Below are 19,193 nucleotides of genomic sequence, written 5' to 3' on the forward strand. Positions count from 1 at the left end.
GCAATCCAGAAAAACACTAAATTTAAGAACAATAAAACAGAATTTGATTCAAATTGCTGATGCTGACTTGCTGCTCGTGAAACATTTCTTATTATTAATGTTAAAATCAGTTGTGCTTAGTAATGTTTTGTGGAACCAGTGATGCATTTTTCATTGTTCTTGAATGAAAAGTTAAAAACAGAACAACTTTTATTCAAAAGAGAAACTTTTTTTTAACAATATACGCTATTGTTCAAAGGTTTGGGGTCAGAATTGTCTTTTCTTTTTTTTTTTTTCAAAGAAATTGATGCCTTTATTCAGAAAGTTTATCAGTTTACTTTATTCAGTGTTAAATTGATTAAAAAGTGATAGAAAAAACTTATATTGTTAGAAAAAAAGATTTCTATTTTGAAAAAAATGCTTTCCTTTTTAACTTTTTATTGTCAAAATCCCCAAAAAACCATTGCTAATAATCAGAAATGTTTCTTGAGCAGCAGATCAGCACGTTAGAATGATTTCTGAAGACTGAAGTGTTCAGCTGCGCATCACAGCGATCATTTAAATTTTAACAGATATTCACATAGAAATATAATTTGTAGCAATATTTCACAGTATTTTTTTTCCCCTGCATGTTTTATCAAATAAATGAAGCCTTTGAGAGAGTTTGAGTTTGGAGGTTTTGTCAATTGTTCACTACAGCAGTGTGCTGGATCGTGTTTGTGTTTGCAGATTTTTTGAAAGAAATTGATAGCTCTATTCCGCAAGGGTGTGTTAAATTGATAAAGTGATAGTAAAAACTTATATTGTTAGAAAAGATTTCTATTTTGAAAAAATGCTTTCCTTTTTAACTTTTTATTTACAAAAAGTTTCAATGGCATCTAAAAGAACATACTATATGCTTAATTGCTGTTATGATTATGAGAGTCCTTGGAAGATTCTCTAAGCTTCATGAGCTTAAAGTTTGAGAACTCCTATATTTGTGGCGATTTAGTTTCATTCACAGTGTCAAGTTTCCGATAGCCGTTTTATAATGTGTGATGCGATGAAAGGGAACAGCTGTGAATGTTAGAGTCTGCTCGTGTGATTAGCTGACGTGTTCACGGTCAAACAGGTGTAACGTTCACACTGTTTTTCAAGGTGGGGGATTTTGGAGATACGAACAACTGGCCGACACCTGGAGAGATCGCCACGAAGGAAGTTCAGGTACGACCGTGTCAGAAATGTTCAATCTCAAACATAATCGCAAATGATTTTCTGTCTGAATGCAAATACATCTCTGTTGGACTGTGGGAGTAAAGAAACTCTCTGGTAGAGCTAAGTTCCTTTCATTCATAATGTCAGACCGGTTTCTGATTGTTTCTCTTTTTGTTGAATGAACCTGTCAGGTGGTGAAGAAGTCGACGGTCAAACGAGAGTCCAAAGGAAAGAGGGAAAATGAAGAGAGCAAAGAAAACCTGAAAGCCAAATCGGACGACTCTGGAGAAGAGAAGAACACTGATGAGGAGTCGCAGAAAAATGGACAAAAAAAGCGAGGTGATTAATGCCAGCTATAGACTTTCTTTATAGTGTTTCTTTTTTTTTTTAAAGGAGTAGTTCACTTCTAGAACAAAAAATTTGCAGGAAATGTACTCACCCCCTTGTCATCCAAGACTTTCATGTCTTTCTGTCTTCAGTCGATAAGAAATTGTTTCTTGAGGAAAACATTACAGAAATTATCTCTATATAGTGGTCTTCAATGGTGCCCCCAAGTTTGAACTTCCAAAATGCAGTTTCAAAGCAGCTTCTAATGCCTCTAAACGATTCCAGCCGAGGAACAAGGGTCTTATCTAGTGAAACGGTCATTTTCAAAACAAATTGACAATTTCTATACTTTTTAACCTCATACGCTCATCTTGTCTAGCTCTGCATGAACTCATGTATTTTCTGGTTCAAAACAGTTAGGGTATGTCAAAAAACTCCCATCTTATTTTCTTCCCCAACTTAAAAAGCGTCCTACATTGCTGCTGAAGTACCGACCGAGTGTTTATAAAGTGAATGTGCAAAGTGAACGCCCTTCACAAAAAAAATTAAATAAAAAGTAAAACGGTGATGTAGGACGACTTTTAATGTTGAAGAAGAAAACAAGTTGGGAGTTTTTCAACATACCCTAACTGTATTGACCCAGATTACACAGACTGTGCATCGCAGAACTAGACAAGACAAAAACTTGAGGTTAAAATGTAAAGAAATGGTCAATTTGTTTAGAAAATGACTAATCGCTTCACTAGATAAGACCATTATTTTTCAGGTGGGATCGTTTGAAGCTCTTTGAAGCTGCATTTGAACTGCATTTTGGAAGTTCCAACCAATGGGGGCACCATTGAAGTTCACTATATGGACAAATATCCTGAAATGTTTTCAAGAAACATAATTTCTTATCCTTATCTATAAACTTTTGTTCTGGAAGTGAACTACTCCTTTAAAGAGCTTTAACTGGAATGTGATGAATGAACACTAATAATGTTCCTTATATCAGCTTTAAGATGTTTTATGACACAAATAGATTTGTGGTGATGATCCTGTTGTAGGAAATAAGCACAAGTGGGTTCCTCTGATGATCGAGGTGAAGTCTGAAGGTCCTCGCGAGCGTTCGGCCTCCAGGAATAACACCCGTCAGTTTGACGCTCATCGAGTTCCTCCTAACGGCAGGAACGACCTGAGAGGTGCTGACACATCCACACCTGTCTGCGTTCACTGCAGCACTTCACTAATGCAGCACTTTATATGCCTGCCACATCTCACCAGATAGCCATGATGCACAATAGACACACTTGCTTTTGTGATCAACAAATTTCTACTGATCACAGAAGTGTGAAAGCATGTAAATACACTTATTTATCAACTACGGATGGGGAAATTTAGCATCGTTACGCCAGTCCTCAGTGTCACATGATTCTTCAGAAATCATTCTAATATGCTGATTTGCTGCTCATGAAGCATTTCTTATTATTAATGTTAAAAACAGTTGTGCTGAGTAATATTTTGTGGAACCAGCGATACATTTTTCAAGGATCTTAAATGAAGAAAAGTTGAAAACAGAACAACATGTATTCAAAAGAGAAACTTTTTGTAACAATATACACTACTGTTCAAAGGTTTGGGGTCAGAATTGTCTTTTTTTTTTTTTTTCAAAGAAATTGATACCTTTATTCAGAAAGTTTATCAGTTTACTTTATTCAGTGTTAAAAAGTGATAGAACAAACTTATATTGTTAGAAAAGATTTCTATTTTGAAAAAATGCTTTCCTTTTTAACTTTTTATTGTCAAAATCCCCAAAAAACCATTGCTAATAATCAGAAATGTTTCTTGAGCAGCAGATCAGCACGTTAGAATGATTTCTGAAGACTGAAGTGTTCAGCTGTGCATCACAGCGATCATTTAAATTTTAACAGATATTCACATAGAAATATAATTTGTAGTAATATTTCACAGTATTTTTTTTTTCCCCTGCATGTTTTATCAAATAAATGAAGCCTTTGAGAGAGTTTGAGTTTGGAGGTTTTGTCAATTGTTCACTACAGCAGTGTGCTGGATCGTGTTTGTGTTTGCAGATTGGCACAGCGGGAAGTATGATCATGAGTTCAAGGACGACCATGATGAGGTGTCGAGTGTGAAGAGCGAAGGAGCGCCGTACAGGAATGCCGTCAGGGGCCGCGGTCGTGGGCGGGGACGAGGCCGAGGACGCGGCAGAGGAGCTGGCAGAGGTAGAGAGCTCTAGAAGTGCAGGAACTCTGGTGGTTGGGCACACAGCTCACTCTGGAGATTTTGGCTTTGTTGAGAGACTAAATCTCAAATCTGAAGACTGCCTGTCCACATGTATCAGAACTAACATGAACCCTCTGGTCACTTTTGACCAAAAAAAAATTATATTAAAATAAAGATGTTTATTTTATCAGAATAATATGAAACTTGCTATGTGAGCACAAAAAAATCATGGCCAAGTTAAAAGGTCCCGATGAAAATAGTCACACTTCTGTTTTTGTGGTTAAAAATGTGCCCAAACAACATCTAAATTCTTAAAGCAGTAGTTCACTTTCAGAACAAAAATGTACAGATAACCTCCTTGTCATCCAAGATGCTCATGTCTTTCTTTCTTCAGTTGTAAAGAAATAGTTTTTTGAGGAAAACATTTCAGGATTTCTCTCCATATAGTGGACTTCTATGGTGCTTCTGAGTTTGAGCTTCCAAAATGCAGCTTCAAAGGGCTCTAAACAATCCCAGCCGAGGAAGAAGGGTCTTGTCTAGCAGAACAATCAGTTATTTTCTAAAAACATTTACAATTTATATACTTTTTAATCTCTACACAGAGTACACACCGAGCTAGACAAGACAAGCATTTGAGGTTAAAAAGTAGATAAATTGTAATTTTTTTTTTTTTTTTTTTTTTTAGAAAATAACCGATCGTTTTGCTATATAAGACCCTTCTTTCCTCGGCTGTGACCGTTTAGAGCCATTTGAAGCTGCATTTCAGAAGTTCAAACTCGGGGGCACCATTGAAGTCCATTATATGGGGTGGGGAGAAATCCTGAAATGTTTTTCCTTACGACTGAAGAAAGAAAGACATAAACATCTTGGATGACAAGGGGGTGAATACATTATCTGTAAATTTTTGTTCTGAAAGTAAACTACTCCTTTAATCATTTTTGTGATGTGTCAACCTCAAATTTGGAACACAACATTTTCAGATTTATGGCTTTTATTTTCTTGTAAAGTATTTGTAAAGTAAAAAAAAAACCTTTAACCTGGTATTTTTGTTCATTTTCATTATAAAGTTAAATTTCTTTAACTGTATAGTTTCACTTTTTAAACTTTCTTCACTTCAGCTATAATCTACCAAGTGTCATCTTTACAAAGAGACCAAACTCAAGTCTGAGGTCCAATGAGTTCAAGATTTGCAGTTTAAATTGAAAATTTCATTTTCAGGTCTATGCTCAAAAAGGTATTAACATGTAATAAATGGATTATAACTCTTCTGTAAATATAATTTAGTACCATGAAATCCCATAAAAATGTTTAAAAAAATCAAATTTTCTTAGAAGTAAAAAAGAAAATTGGTCATTTGACAGCCATGCAAACACCAAAGGGTTAAAAGAGAATGATTGTGTGTGTCATCAGTACTGTAACCCAATACTCCAAGAAGCTTGGCTTGGTCATCTGCTGTTTGACTCAATCTGTTGTTCTGGTGTCATCAGGTCATTATGACTATTACTATGGCTATAAAGGCTATGATGGGAAGGACGGTGCTTACGGTCAGAAGTTCAACAGCACCGTGACCTACTATTATGACAACATGAGCAGCGCTGAGCTCTACGCTGTGGACCAGGACCTGCTGAAGGACTACATCAAGAGACAGATGTAAGTGAACCACGCTCAACCCACTGACCTGAGAATACTTCTTGTATAGCTTCTTCTTAGGTGTGACTTTAGCTTTTAGGGGCTAAGCTCCAAAGGTCCATTCTTATTCTTCCACTGGAAGTCATTGGCAGCCCATAGAACCACTTGCAGGAAAGTTGTGAAATTTGGCACACTGATAGAGGATACTCTCAACATTAACCACAGCAAGTTAAGATTTTCTAACATGAACCATCTAGCAACATCAGCAGCTTAAATTTGCACTCATGTTTATGCTAATAACTTAGTTTAAAAGTTATTACACCAAAAAGTGTAATAAGTTTTTCACATTTTTTTTCGAACACGTTTAAGACAGTTTGTCTGATTTTCACAAAAATGAGCTCAGATCATCTTAAGATCATGCTGGCAAAACACTTGATTAGTCAAACCGTTCTTGAATAACGTGCGGAATAATTCAACGAATAACACACAAAATGTATGTGAGGCCATATCTCTGCAACACTTTAGCATATTGAGACCAAACTTGGTGTATTTTAAGATAACCATGGCATGAGGCTTCCTGCCAAGTTTCACCACAGTGCCACCTAGTGGCCAGAAGATATGAAAAATGGTTACCTTCTGAATGGTTTGGACAAAAATCACAAGACTGGAGTTGAACGTTAACCAGTTCTCAAATGTCAAGCGTTTATGGGCGTTGGCTGGTTTGAATTTGGTTGTAAAATGCTGTGTTTTATGAACGCATTGGTGTAAAGCTATGAAACTTGTTCAGCACCATGTCATGAAGATGCTGTTGGGGCAGCACGACCTTATGGTCAAAAATTAAAATTTAAAAAATGCTCCCTTTTGATTAGTTTTGCCTATTAGTTGTCTATTATCATAGACAACTGGTCTTGATAGATTTCTTGGATTATCTTGAGAACATCAATGCCAATTATGCCATAATCTGCTGAACTTCCTGTCCACCATTTTGATTTTCTTTGAAAACCTACTTTTTAAAACTTCTAGACTGTTGGTCTGATTTTCACCAAATTTGGCTCGGATCATTTTCAGACCATGCCAAAAAAAAAAAAAGGATTTCATGTTGATAGATGAAACTGTTTTCAATGAATGCAGAAATTAATTTGCTGGCATGATGCTAAACTGCATCTGAGGCTGTATCTCTGCAAAGCTTTGACATACTGGCACCAAACGTTGTGTCATTGTCAGCTCAAACTGAACACACCACATCAATTTGATAACAGTGCCACCTATTGGTCAAAAGTGATAAACCATTAAATCACATTACACATTTTTTTGACTAAAGTCATCTTTAATTACTAATTTGTACAGTTGCTCTGATGCTCGCTGCCATGCTTGCTTCTGTAGTTCATTACGGATGCTAACATTGTCTTCTGTGATGTGCAACACAAACACCTCAAATGTAGTTTAATGTTTCATGACCCTTTCAAAAACTAGCAATGCAAATTATTTGTCAACAAATGGCTCTGTCGAGTTCTTTTCAGTTAATTGGCCAAATGTTCACTTTCGTTGACCTGTTTCTGGATTATTTGAGCTGTTGAAAACACAAGAATGAGCACAGCATCAAAAACAGGAGTTGTGTATGGTCTTTTTTCCATCCGGTGTGTTTGTTTCTGCAGTGAATACTACTTTAGCGTGGACAACCTAGAGAGGGATTTCTTCCTGCGCAGGAAGATGGATCAGGAGGGCTTCCTGCCGATCGCTCTGATCGCGAGCTTCCACCGCGTGCAGGCGCTCACCACAGAAGTCAACCTCATCATCGAGGTACGTTCCTCCGCCGGCCGATTGCACCGCTGCTTTATGAACCAGCGCCTCCGTAACCTGTGACGTTTGCTTCCCACTCAGGCCCTGAAGGACAGTAAGATTGTGGAGACCATCGATTTGAAGATGCGCTGCAAAGAGGAGCCCGAGAAATGGCCGCTGCCTGGCCTCGCTTTGCCGGACCAATCGCAGACAGACTTCTCTCAGTTCATCAACTGCCCAGAGTTTGTTCCCAGAACCGTCGTGGACAAGACAGGTGAGCGCGAGCATGACGTGACGTGAGCTGTAACGGGTAACGACGGATGGTTCTGACTGAACATTGGATCTCTACAGGTTCTCCGAGAGCCTCCACACCGGTGCAGAACAAGATGGATGATGTGAGTAACCTCAAGCTGATGCCCAAGGGTTTGTCCGCCAGCTTGCCAGACCTGGACTCGGAGTCATGGATCGAAGTGAAGAAAAGGCCTCGGCCATCACCTGCACGACCCAAGGTATGAACACAAATCAGACATTGTCCTTTTAATTGCACTTTATTGATGCACGCAACATTTAAAAGTTAAGTTAACCTTCTGGTTGTGTTCAGGTTAAATTGACACAGAATTTTTTTTCTTTTTCCTGAAAATACTAGTTAATGTTGTTCTATTGGATTTAAACTTGCTGACTTTGTTCACACGGGGTATAAGTGCTTTTCTTAATTTAAAAAAAAAAAAAAAAAATGTTTTGTTTTATTTCACCTAGTCACACTTGTGGTGTTCCCGGGTCAAAAATGACCCAAATCTAAACAATTGCTTATGAATCTCTCATTATGCTATATTATCACCAAATACTGGATTCAGTCTTTTTGTCAACGTGTTTTCTTTCATTTAGGACTGGTTTTGTGCTTTTTTTTATTTTTATTTTTTTTTATTTTTTTTTTTGCATCTGAGTAATCGTAGACCTCATTTTTCCGAAAGTAGGCACCTAATTTTTTGAGCAAAAATGTATAAATGGTTTCCACAATATGAGATACAAAATTATGAAAATTTGCATAGTTTATCACACTAGTGTTTAATCAGGAAATTTGCTTTTCAAGGCAAACTAGTGTGATAAACAATGTAAATTTTCAGAATTTATCTTACATTGTGAAAATTATTCATAATAAAAGTATTTTCACTCAAAAATGAGGTACTTACTTTCGGATAAATGAGGCCTACGATTTATCAGATGCAAATAGAAACACAAAACCAGTCCCAACTGAAAGAAAACAAGTTGACAAGAAGATTGAATCCATTATTAGGTGATAATATAGCAAAATGAGAGATTTATAAGCAGTTGTTTGGAGTCGTTTTTGACCAGGAACATTAAAGGTGTGACAGGAATATGAACACAACCAGAGGGCTAAATGGCATTTAGAAAAATAAAGAAAATAAAGATTTAATTTTTTTAAGGCAATCTGTTGAATTGCTTGTTAAAGAGTTTAAAGTTGCTTTTTAAAAATATCAGTCATGTTTTTGTTTCTTGAGCATTGGCAAGCACTAAAACGCTAAACTTCAATCTGAAGTGCGTGAAACTGATGTGTGGCATTGATGAACGTCTTACAGCAGAAGCCGGAGGAGCCGCGGACGCCGGTTCAGAGCGTCCCGACCGCTGGCGAGGAGCCGGATGAACCGGAGGAGCTGGACTTCATGTTCGATGAGGAGATGGAGCAGATAGACGGCCGACGCAACACTTTCACCGACTGGTCGGATGAAGATTCGGACTGTGAAATCGACGATCGAGACGTCAACAAGATTCTGATCGTCACCCAGACACCGCCGTACTTGCGCAAGCACCCTGGAGGAGACCGGACGGGGAACCACACCTCACGCTCCAAACTGAGCAGCGAACTGGTGAAAATCATTAACGATGGACTTTATTACTACGAACAAGACCTCTGGGACGACACGTACGAGCCCGAATATGCCACTATCAAGGTGAGTCGGTCGTCTGGTTTATGGCTGTTGATGCATGTCAGAATGTCCTCTAGTTCACAGAAACAGAAAGAAAAAAACTCCTGTAGTGCAGTAACTGCTTCATGTGTAGGGTTGGGTATCATTTCAATTTGATCGATTCCGATTCTTAAAGAAGTAGTCCACTTTCAGAACAAAAATTTGTCATCCAAGATGTTTGTGACTTAAGAATAAGAAAAAAAAGAAGAATAAGAATAAAAAAAAAGAATAAGAATAAGAAAAAAAAAAGAAGTCAATAAGAAATTTGTTTCTTGAGAAAAAAAATTGCTCTATATAATGGATGTCAATGGTGCCCCCAAGTTTGAACATTGAATGCAGCTTAAATGCAGCTTCAAATGGCTCTAAACGATCCCAGGCGAGGAGGAATGGTCTTATCTAGCGAAACGATCTGTCATTTTCTAAACAAATTAATAGTTTGTATACTTTTCAACCTCAAACGCTCATCTGGTCCAAGTCTGCATGAACTCTGTTTTTTTGTAAATTGTCAATTTGTTTCGAAAATGGCCGATCGATTTGCTAGATAAGACCCTTTTTCATAGCTGGGATTGTTTAGAGACATTTGAAGCTGTGTTTAAACTGCATTTTGGAAGTTCAAACTCTGGGGCACCATTGAAATCCATTATACGGAAAGAAATCCTGAAATGTTTTTCCCAAGAAACATAATTTCTCATCGACTGAAGAAAGGCAGACATGAACATTTTGGATGACAAGGGGGTGAGTACATTATCTGAACATTTTTATTCTGAAAGTGGACTTCTCCTTTAATGATTCCTGGTTTCCAATAATATAAAGTTCATTCTGTATTTTCACAAAGCTTTCTGTTGGAGCTGAATAACATAAGCGAAAATCAGCAGCCTACAGAACACTGTAAGAGGAAATTTTGTCTAGGGTTTTAACAAAAAATACCACAGAAAAAAACAACATTAAAAACATTAAATTGTTAAAGACAAGTAAACAGTCAGTGATAAATGAGCAGTAGCATAAGTACATACAATTGAACAAATTGGAGGTTTAGAAAATTAAATTAAAGTTTAAAAACACTGTATAAGTTTTCTGTTCATAAATAAAATATGGGTTAATCCTTATTAAATTAACGAAAGATATTCAGTCAAGATCAGTGAATGATTTTTTTGGGGGGGTTTTGGTTCTTAGCTTATTAGGGTGCTGTCTCTTTCACACCAAATGCATGCAGCACAGTTGCACATGCGTTTTCTTTCTCATCTGTTTACTTTCACTTTCATTTTCGAGAAAAACTGCTGTGTTTATGATGACATACTGACATATTTTAGTGCATATTGTGCAGTAAATGTGAAAGAAGTCAGATCTGGCCTAGAACAACCTTTTCTGCAGTGGAAATGCATGGGGCGGTTTGAGAACGGACAAAGGCCAGCAACCCGCAACCCGCAACTGCATGCAAACAGTGCACAAGTTCTTTCCCTTCCTGTGCTTAAATTATTTGATTTTAAACTTTAAAATCACATTATAATGCAAACGCAGGAATTAAGCAGAATTTAAATGCATCTTATCTAATACACGGTTCTTGGAAATTAGAAACTGGTTATAAAAGAGCTGGTTCTCAATACCCAACCCTATTCAAGTAAGAAATGCATGTGAGAAAAGGTTTGATTTCTTCTTTTCTGTGAGATAATGGGATGGTTGGGCACATGCAACACGACAGGACACAGCTTTCTGTTTACAACGTGTTTTTTCAGTGTTGAGCAGTGTAGCCAATCACAGACATCTGTTGATTTTTTTTTTTTTATTATTATTATTATTTATTTATTTTATTTTTTAACGCAGTGGCCAATCGGATGCATTGAAGACCAATCAAATAAATAAGAAATGATGCAGTGTAGAGCTTTATTAATTGTAAGGGACAATAAACTGAGATGTAAAATTGTGATACTGATTTTTATACACAATGTTTAGTGATTTTAGATAAACACTGTTGTCTAAATTTTGCTCTATTTTGTCAAGAAAATAGTTCCAAAGTCACAGCTGATCCGCTGCACATCTCCAAGCAAACAGCGGCGTATTGTTTATGAATGAATCTGCATTTTTGAACAAATCTAGTGAGTCAATGATTCAATCTCCCATTCATAAATCACTCGCTTCTGAATCAGTTGTTTAAATGAATCAGTTGATTCTATGACAAAGATTCTGACTGGTGGTTTTAGATTCGTTTTTAAAGTATTGCATTGATTTCTCTATTCAAAACTTTATATTTGAAACATTATTATCATAACATTTTTATGCATTTAAAAGCACTTATGCCACCTCTGAAGTCTGTATGCCTGATTGCCACAGTTGTTCTTCTGTGCACCTCTGTAGTTTTGATGCTGATTTCATTTGGTTAACCACTACTTCCTGATTTTGTTTTGAATTTTTTGAAAAAGTTAAACATGAATGTATGGATTTGACATATGACACACGTTTAATAAGACTGGGAAGAAATGCCTTCACTTTATCAAATCACTTTAAGGATTGAAATATCACCTTGTTATGGAAATGCTAATTTGTTATCAGGGCTCGCAAAATTTCAAAATCTCTGGGATCCAATACAGAAATACAGAAAATTAGAGTCTAAATGTCAATCAAAAATATTTTCAATATACAAATATCAAGGAATGAATTTTCTTTCACTATTTACAGTGTATCTGCAGAATTTTATTAAATATCAATTTGAGGCAATTTATGACCCTTTTTAAGAGCTGCACAAGTAAAATGAACAGTACGAGTGTGGTTGACGATGTACGGTAACATATTAAGCCATAAAATGACATTTACAGTTCAGATACAGGTTTTCACAAAAACAAAAAATCTTATACAAAGGCATTTCAGCCTTTATACCATTAAAAGGGATAAATCAAGTATATACTGCATTATATTTAAAACATAAATATAACTGTCTTAATTGTTTAGATTTTTAGAAAGCACATTAACCTCTTTCACATTTACAACTCTATGTTGCTGCATAAAACATTGGTTGATATTTGCAATAATCTGACTAAAAACAGCTGAAAATTTGGACGTGCAAATTCATTGTCACGAGGTGGTGCTTTAGTAGCTGAAATACTATGCTTTCCCTAGTAACGGCTGCACACAAAGTAGCATTAAAGCAGTTTTTTATGGCATGAAATGAAAATGCCAATGACATGTTTCTGAGGACAGTCGGTTCAGATACATTCATATAAAGACATCAGTGCCGTGTTTTGACTTTGAAACCTGCAGCGCGCATATTTTCAGTGACCTCATTGCCTTTTGAAGTTTTATCCAGCCCTATCGTGATTCTCGTCTTTCCGTCCCCAACTGTAAAACCTCTTAAAATTGTAATTAAGCCTCTTCTTTTACAATTTAACATTCACAACTTTTTATGGCCTTAAATTTGATACAACTAAATTGAGGATTTTTCACAGGAGCCCTCTCCTTTACGATAGATTTTGGTAGCCCGACTGGAAAACTGGAACTGGCTAGCGATTTTGCGAGCCCTGGTTATTGATCAGAAGGTGCTCTGAAATGTTTTAAATTCAGAGCACAAGTGCTTCTAATAAAAACGAGTGTAGAGCACTAAAAACATTTCTAATACTAGTTCTCCTGAGACTGTATAGCCAAGAGCAAATCAGTAAAAACCTTTCATTAAAAATGCACTGAGAGCAACTTGCTAATATCATTAAGAGCGTAGCAGTAGTGAAGGGTTGTGTGACGTCACCAGCAGCAGAAGTCAGTCCATTGTCTGCAGATCTAAGTGACCTGTCATTGGACTGATGTTCTCTTGATGGTGTTGTGTGTCATGTGTGCAGATGTGTTTGATTCTGTCAGATTCTGGCTGTGTGTCCATTCTCGCACTCTTCTGTTCTTCTCACATACGCTGAGAGTGTGTTCTTTAGCGCTGCGTTTCTGGACGGGACAGAAAGGTCTTGCACCAGAGCGTTTGTTGTGGCCCTTTGTGTCGTGCTCTTTGTGTCGTTCACGTGCCGCGTGCTGCAAGGCCAGCGGTGCTAGAAAAACCAGTTAGCGTTAGCTTCAGTTTACTGCTGTTTGAGCCAAAGCTCTAGGGTTCATGGCTGTCTCCGGCTCACAGGTAAAGCTTTGAAATCTGGATTTTGCTATTATATCTTTCTTATTTGCTTTTGATCCTGCTGTATGTGTATGAAGAGCGTCTGTGCTTGGAAATGTTGCTCTAACTGTGCTGTATTGTAACAACAGCAAGAAGTGGAGAACTTCAAGAAGGTGCACCTGATCAGCCGAGAGCAGTTCGACTGTCTGACCCCTGAACCGCCCGTCGACCCCAACCAGGAGGTTCCTCCAGGACCCCCGAGACCCCAGCAGAGTGAGTCCGCCTCAAACTCAAACAAAACACATTTATAGGATGTGTTTGCACAACATTTGCCTTCATATTTCCTGATGGTAAAGGATTGACACGAAACTGTCATTATACCATAAGTGAATATGATTAAAGTCTACTGTGTTTCACATGGGTTTTTGGCTATGTTTAAAGGAAAATAACTTTTTTTTTAGATAAACAAGGCAATAATATTTGGCACTCGTGGAGGTAGGAAAACAAAGTTATTAACAACAGGATTGCTTGTAATACAGATTTAAATGCAAAAGAAAAGGCAGTAGCACTGACTGTTTCTCTCAATGGCAATTTTTAACTACAATGTTTGTGATAAAATAAGCAGTTTAAATGTTTTGCCACTTGCTTGAGTAACTTTAACTATATATATCTTTTATAACTATAAAAACTTTTTAACTATATAAATATTTCTATGAATCTAGAAGTAAATACAGAAGTAAAAAGCATTGAATAATGTGTTGCTTATATTTGTGTTTAAACACATCTATAAAAGATTACTGTACTGTGTAACTGTCAGTGTTGGGGAAAGTTACTTTTGAAAGTAATGCATTACAATATTGAGTTACTCTCTGAAAAAGTAACCTGTTCGTTACTTAGTTACTTTTTATGGAAAGTAATGCGTTACGTTACTTTTGCGTTACTTTTTAAATCTGGGCAGGGCTTGTTTGTTTTAAATATAAAAAGTTGTATTTTTGTCAAATGTAAAAGCCTTTTCACACCAAAAGCCTCAGGCTTAGAGAAAAGTAAATCTCCGTCTGCACAGTAGACCGCAGAAGAACAAATGTCAACTCTTCAGCAATAAAAAAAAGGAAAACAAATGTTAGATTATCTTGAGTCATTTTTGCTTATTAGTATGGATGAATTGGATCATCGAAGATCAGCAACAAAGACAAAATTTAATAAAATGGGATTAAATACATAAAGGATATTTGTATTATTGAACATTTAATTATTTTGACAGTTTTTATTCATTTTGAAGAATACTGTATCTGTTTTTTAGTGAGTGAGATGAATTAATGCATGTTCACATTTATTCTAGAACTAAAGTCTTACAATTTCTCTCAACATGGAGACAGGAGAGCTTTTAATCAACAAATGGGGGGAAAAAGTTACTCAGATATTTTCTTGTCAATTAAAAAGTAATGCGTTACTTTACTAGTTACTTGGGAAAAGTAATATTGCGTTACTTGTGTAAAAAAAAAAAATCACAAAAAGCATTTTCAATAATAATGTTTGGATTTGAAATCAAAGTAGTGGATAAGTGTTTGTGGAAATCAGGCTTGTGCGGTGTGTAAGCTATTGTGCAATTGCACAATTCAAAAAAAAAAAAAATGCACTGCATGATCAAACATTTGTGTGAGAGAAAATATATATGTTTTAAAACCTGAATGTTCTCTCTCCCTCAGTCCCCACAGAAGACTTGGCCAACAAACTGTTCGGAGCACCTGAACCGTCGGCCATCGCTCGCTCTCTTCCGACTACAGTGCCTGACTCGCCCAACTACCGCAGTGCCCGCACGCCCCGCACGCCTCGCACCCCACGCCTCAAAGACCCCACGCAGACGCCCCGCTTCTACCCCGTGGTGAAGGAAGGACGACCGCTGGATGCCAAAGTACGTATCCGCTCTTGTAGACTGGAAACATGCACATGTTTGTCAGAGATTGACCTGACGGATGAACTCCTCTTTCAGACTCCTCGCAAGAGAAAGACGCGACACAGCTCCAATCCACCCATGGAGTGTCACGTGGGCTGGGTGATGGACTCCAGAGAGCACCGCTCCCGCACCGCCTCCGTCAGGTCAGCAGATGCACTCCATTCATCACACTTCACTTGTGATCTAAGGGTCAGATGAGACACTTGCTTGATAGAGACTCGATTTGAGAGTAGTAAAGTCGTCGGAATGACACAAACGGACTACTGAAGGAGGATCAGGCTCCTCTTCAGTGTCATATGAAATTTACTACAGTATTAGAATTAAAATGTTTTCTAATCTTGACAGGTCAAAACCAGTCTTAAGTAGCACGGGTACATTTGTAGCGATAGTCAAAAATACATTGATTGGATCAAAATTATCCATTTTTCTTTTATGACAAAAATCATTAGGTTATCAAGTAATAATTATGTTCCATGAAAATGTTTTGGAAATTTCTTACCATAAATATATCAAAACTTAATTTTTGATTAGTAATATGCATTAAGAACTTCATTTGGACAACTTTAAAGGCAATTTTCTCAGTATTTAGATTTTTTTTGCACCCTTAGATTCTAGATTTTCAAATCGTTGCCCTATCCTAACAAACCGTACATCAATGGAAAGCTTATTTATTATAAATCTCAATTTCAAATTGACCCTTAATACTGGTTTTGTGGTCTATGGTCACATTTTGGGTGTCATTTGGTGGCTATTGTTGTTTAAAATCTTGCAACCTCAGTTTTTGTGATATCAACTTCAAATTTGGAATATAGCTCAGTTAGACTTATGGCTTTGAGTATATAGCAATTTTAAATTTCAAACTCTTGTGTTAAATATTTTTGTTAAAAATTAGTACTGATAATTTTCTTTAAATGTATTCTGATGTTTTTTTTTTTTTTACTGAATTACATCGGTTTAAATTCAGCTTTAGTGCATTTTCACATCTGTGTTAATTCTGCAGCAAAATCTGTAAGGCTGTCAGTAGGTTTTGGTTAAAAGTTAGGTTAAAAAGGAGTTAAAACACATTTATTTAATAGTAAAAATATAAATTCTTATAAAAATAAAATAGATAACTCCTACATTGTGTTTTTGTGACCCTGGAGCACAGGTATATTTGTAGCAATAGCCAAAATTATCTATTTTTCTTTTGTTAAAAATCATTACGATGTTAAGTGAAGGTCTTGTTCCATGAAGATATTTTGTAAATTACCAATTTGATTGGTAATGTGCATTGCTAAGAACTTTTTTTAAAGGTGATTTTCTCAGTATTTTGAAATTTTTTTTTTTTTTTTTTTTGTCCTATCCTAACAAACCATACATCAATGGAAATTGACAAAAATGACCCTTATGGTTTTGTGGTCTGGGGTCACTTTTTTTTTTTTTTTTTTTTAAATCAGTGTTGATGACGGACATTATGTTTTGTCTGCAGTTCGAATGCGAGTCCGTCTGAAGGCACCACAGCGATGGGTAACTACGGCTGCACTCCTCAGTCTCTCCCCAAGTTCCAGCACCCGTCGCACGAGTTACTGAAGGAGAACGGATTCACGCAACACGTTTACCACAAGTACCGGCGACGCTGCCTCAACGGTGAGTTACACCGCCGCTCTCCTCCGCTCCAGTGTCGTCTCAAACCCCTCATGCTCACTTCCCGTGGCTCTTCCTCTCGTTCCCGCAGAACGGAAGCGACTCGGCATCGGCCAGTCTCAGGAAATGAACACGCTGTTCCGCTTCTGGTCCTTCTTCTTGCGAGATCACTTCAACAGAAAGATGTACGAGGAATTTAGACAGCTGGTGGTGGAGGATGGAAAGGAAGGCTACAGGTATGAAAATAATCAGGGCTTATTGACAGAATATTTTTTGTGGAGTACGTAATATAATTTCAGTGTTGACTGTTTTTTTTAAAGGATTACTCCACTTCCAAAACAAAAATTTCCTGATGATTTACTCACCCCCTTGTCATCCAAGATGTTCATGTCTTTCTGTCTTCACTCGTTTTTTGAGTAAAACATTCCTGGATTTTTTCCATACAGTGGACTTTAATGGTGCTGAACCATTGAGGAATAAAGGTCTTATCTAGCGAAATGATTGGTTATTTTCTAAAAAAAAAAAAAAAAAAGACAATTTATATACTTTTTAACCCCAAATGCTGGTCTTGTCTAGCTCTGCGATGCACGTGTACTCTGTGTATTCTGGTTCAAGACCGTTAGGGTATGTCTAAAAATTCTCATCTCATTTTTTCCTCTAACTTCAAAATTGTCCTCCGTCGATGCAGAAGTACTGACCCAGTGTTTACAAAGTGAAAGTGCAATAAAGGACAAACCCCTTACAAAAAAGGTAAAAAAAAAAAAAATGATGTAGGATGATTTTGAAGTTGGAGGAGAAAATGAGATATACCTTGACTGTCTTGAACCGGAATACACAGAATACACATGTGCATCACAGAGCTAGACAAGATGAGCATTTGAGGTTAAAAAGTGTATAAATATTAATTTAAGAAAATGATCAATCGTTTTGCTTGATAAGACCCTTATTCCTCAGCTGGGATCGTTTAGAGCCCTTTGAAGCTGCATTTTTAACTCTGCACCATGGAAGTCCACTACATAGAGAAAAATCCTGGAATGTTTTCCTCAAAAAAATTACTTTCTTTGCGACTGAAGAAAGACACACATGAATATCTTGGATGACATGGGGGCTGAGTAAACGATCAGGAAATTATTCTGGAAGTGGAGTAATCCTTTAACTGCTATGCCAATTGAAAATGACATTTTAAGAGTATTCCTGGCCAGATTTCCTACTGTTTTTAGGCAGAGACCAAAGCTGTGTGCTAGTTTAATTCCCATCAAAATGAACACTTTTGTTTACAAGGAGCAACTGATAGAATATTGATTTGTTCACAGCTTTGTTTTGTAGTCGAACACTCTTGATTGTTGTTTTCATAATCAAAAGCTGGATGATTACATTGCAAAAAATGTTTCTTTCTTAGATTTTTTTTGTCTTGTTTCCAGCCAAAATATCTAAAAATTCTTAAATCAAGAAGGATTTTCTAGATGAGTAACAATTATTGCCTTGTTTTCAGAAAAAAACAAGTCAAAAAAGGTGTTTTTTTTGCTTGAAACAAGCAAAATAATCCGCCAGTTGGGTAAAAAAAAATAATGTTTTCTGTTTGAAATAAGATTATTTTTCTAACCCCATTGGCAGATTATTTTGCTTGTTCTAAGCAAAAATTCTCTTGATTTTGACTTGTTTTTTCTGAAAACAAGACAATAATTGTTGCTCGTCTAGAAAGTCCTTCTTGATTTAAGAATTTTAAGATATTTTGGCTGGAATGACAAAAAAACCTAAGTAAGAAGTTTTTTGCAGTCTATTTTTTAGTTCTGTCTACCACAGTCAAAAAATTGCATTTTTAATGCAGTTTTTTGTTTTTCATAATAAGTTCTAGAGTCCTGAGAGCAGAGATTGAGTGTTATGAACTGATGGCGCTGTGTGTTGTTTCTCAGGTACGGTCTGGAGTGTCTCTTCAGGTTCTACAGCTACGGACTTGAGAGGAAGTTCAGGCCGGACATATTTAAAGACTTTCAAGAAGAGACCGTTAAAGACTATGAAGCAGGTCTGTCTCTGACAGCAGATTGATCTGAAATAGATGAAGTTTTGTTACTGGAGCTTGTTTAATTCTCCTTCATTTACACTGACAGGCCAGCTGTATGGACTCGAGAAGTTTTGGGCCTTTCTGAAATACTCTAAAATAAAGAACATGGAGATCGACCCCAAACTGCAGGAGCATTTACGCAAGTTCAAGCGTCTGGAAGACTTCAGGGTGGACGTGAGTACAAATGCATTTCTCATTTCATTTGTCATTGGCATTTAGCATAATGCATGTTTGCACTGTTGTAATAATTCTGAGAAAACACTTTTTGTAGAATTTTTGTAAATTTTCCAGGATTTTTTGGAATATTCCAGAGACATTTGAAAAATTTAGTTGTGATTAGTGTTTCTTCTCTTGTTTTCA

At 36.7% G+C, this 19,193-nt stretch overlaps 1 protein-coding gene across 1 annotated transcript in view; it reads left to right on the forward strand.

Moving 5' to 3' along the window:
* The window catches only part of larp1 (La ribonucleoprotein 1, translational regulator), a 30,173-nt gene that overhangs the window by 7,810 nt on the left and 3,170 nt on the right, over positions 1–19,193 (forward strand). The window contains exons 3-18 of the mRNA XM_073824394.1: positions 1,117–1,182; positions 1,365–1,512; positions 2,547–2,681; positions 3,570–3,722; positions 5,211–5,373; positions 7,008–7,152; positions 7,234–7,405; positions 7,483–7,640; positions 8,730–9,101; positions 13,344–13,467; positions 14,901–15,106; positions 15,185–15,291; positions 16,617–16,774; positions 16,863–17,007; positions 18,685–18,794; positions 18,880–19,007. Of these exons, the coding sequence (XP_073680495.1) occupies positions 1,117–1,182; positions 1,365–1,512; positions 2,547–2,681; positions 3,570–3,722; positions 5,211–5,373; positions 7,008–7,152; positions 7,234–7,405; positions 7,483–7,640; positions 8,730–9,101; positions 13,344–13,467; positions 14,901–15,106; positions 15,185–15,291; positions 16,617–16,774; positions 16,863–17,007; positions 18,685–18,794; positions 18,880–19,007 (2,490 nt within the window). The remainder of the gene's footprint in view (positions 1–1,116; positions 1,183–1,364; positions 1,513–2,546; positions 2,682–3,569; positions 3,723–5,210; positions 5,374–7,007; positions 7,153–7,233; positions 7,406–7,482; positions 7,641–8,729; positions 9,102–13,343; positions 13,468–14,900; positions 15,107–15,184; positions 15,292–16,616; positions 16,775–16,862; positions 17,008–18,684; positions 18,795–18,879; positions 19,008–19,193) is intronic.

Source organism: Garra rufa, chromosome 19, assembly GCF_049309525.1.
Source record: "Garra rufa chromosome 19, GarRuf1.0, whole genome shotgun sequence".
NCBI lineage: Eukaryota > Metazoa > Chordata > Actinopteri > Cypriniformes > Cyprinidae > Garra > Garra rufa.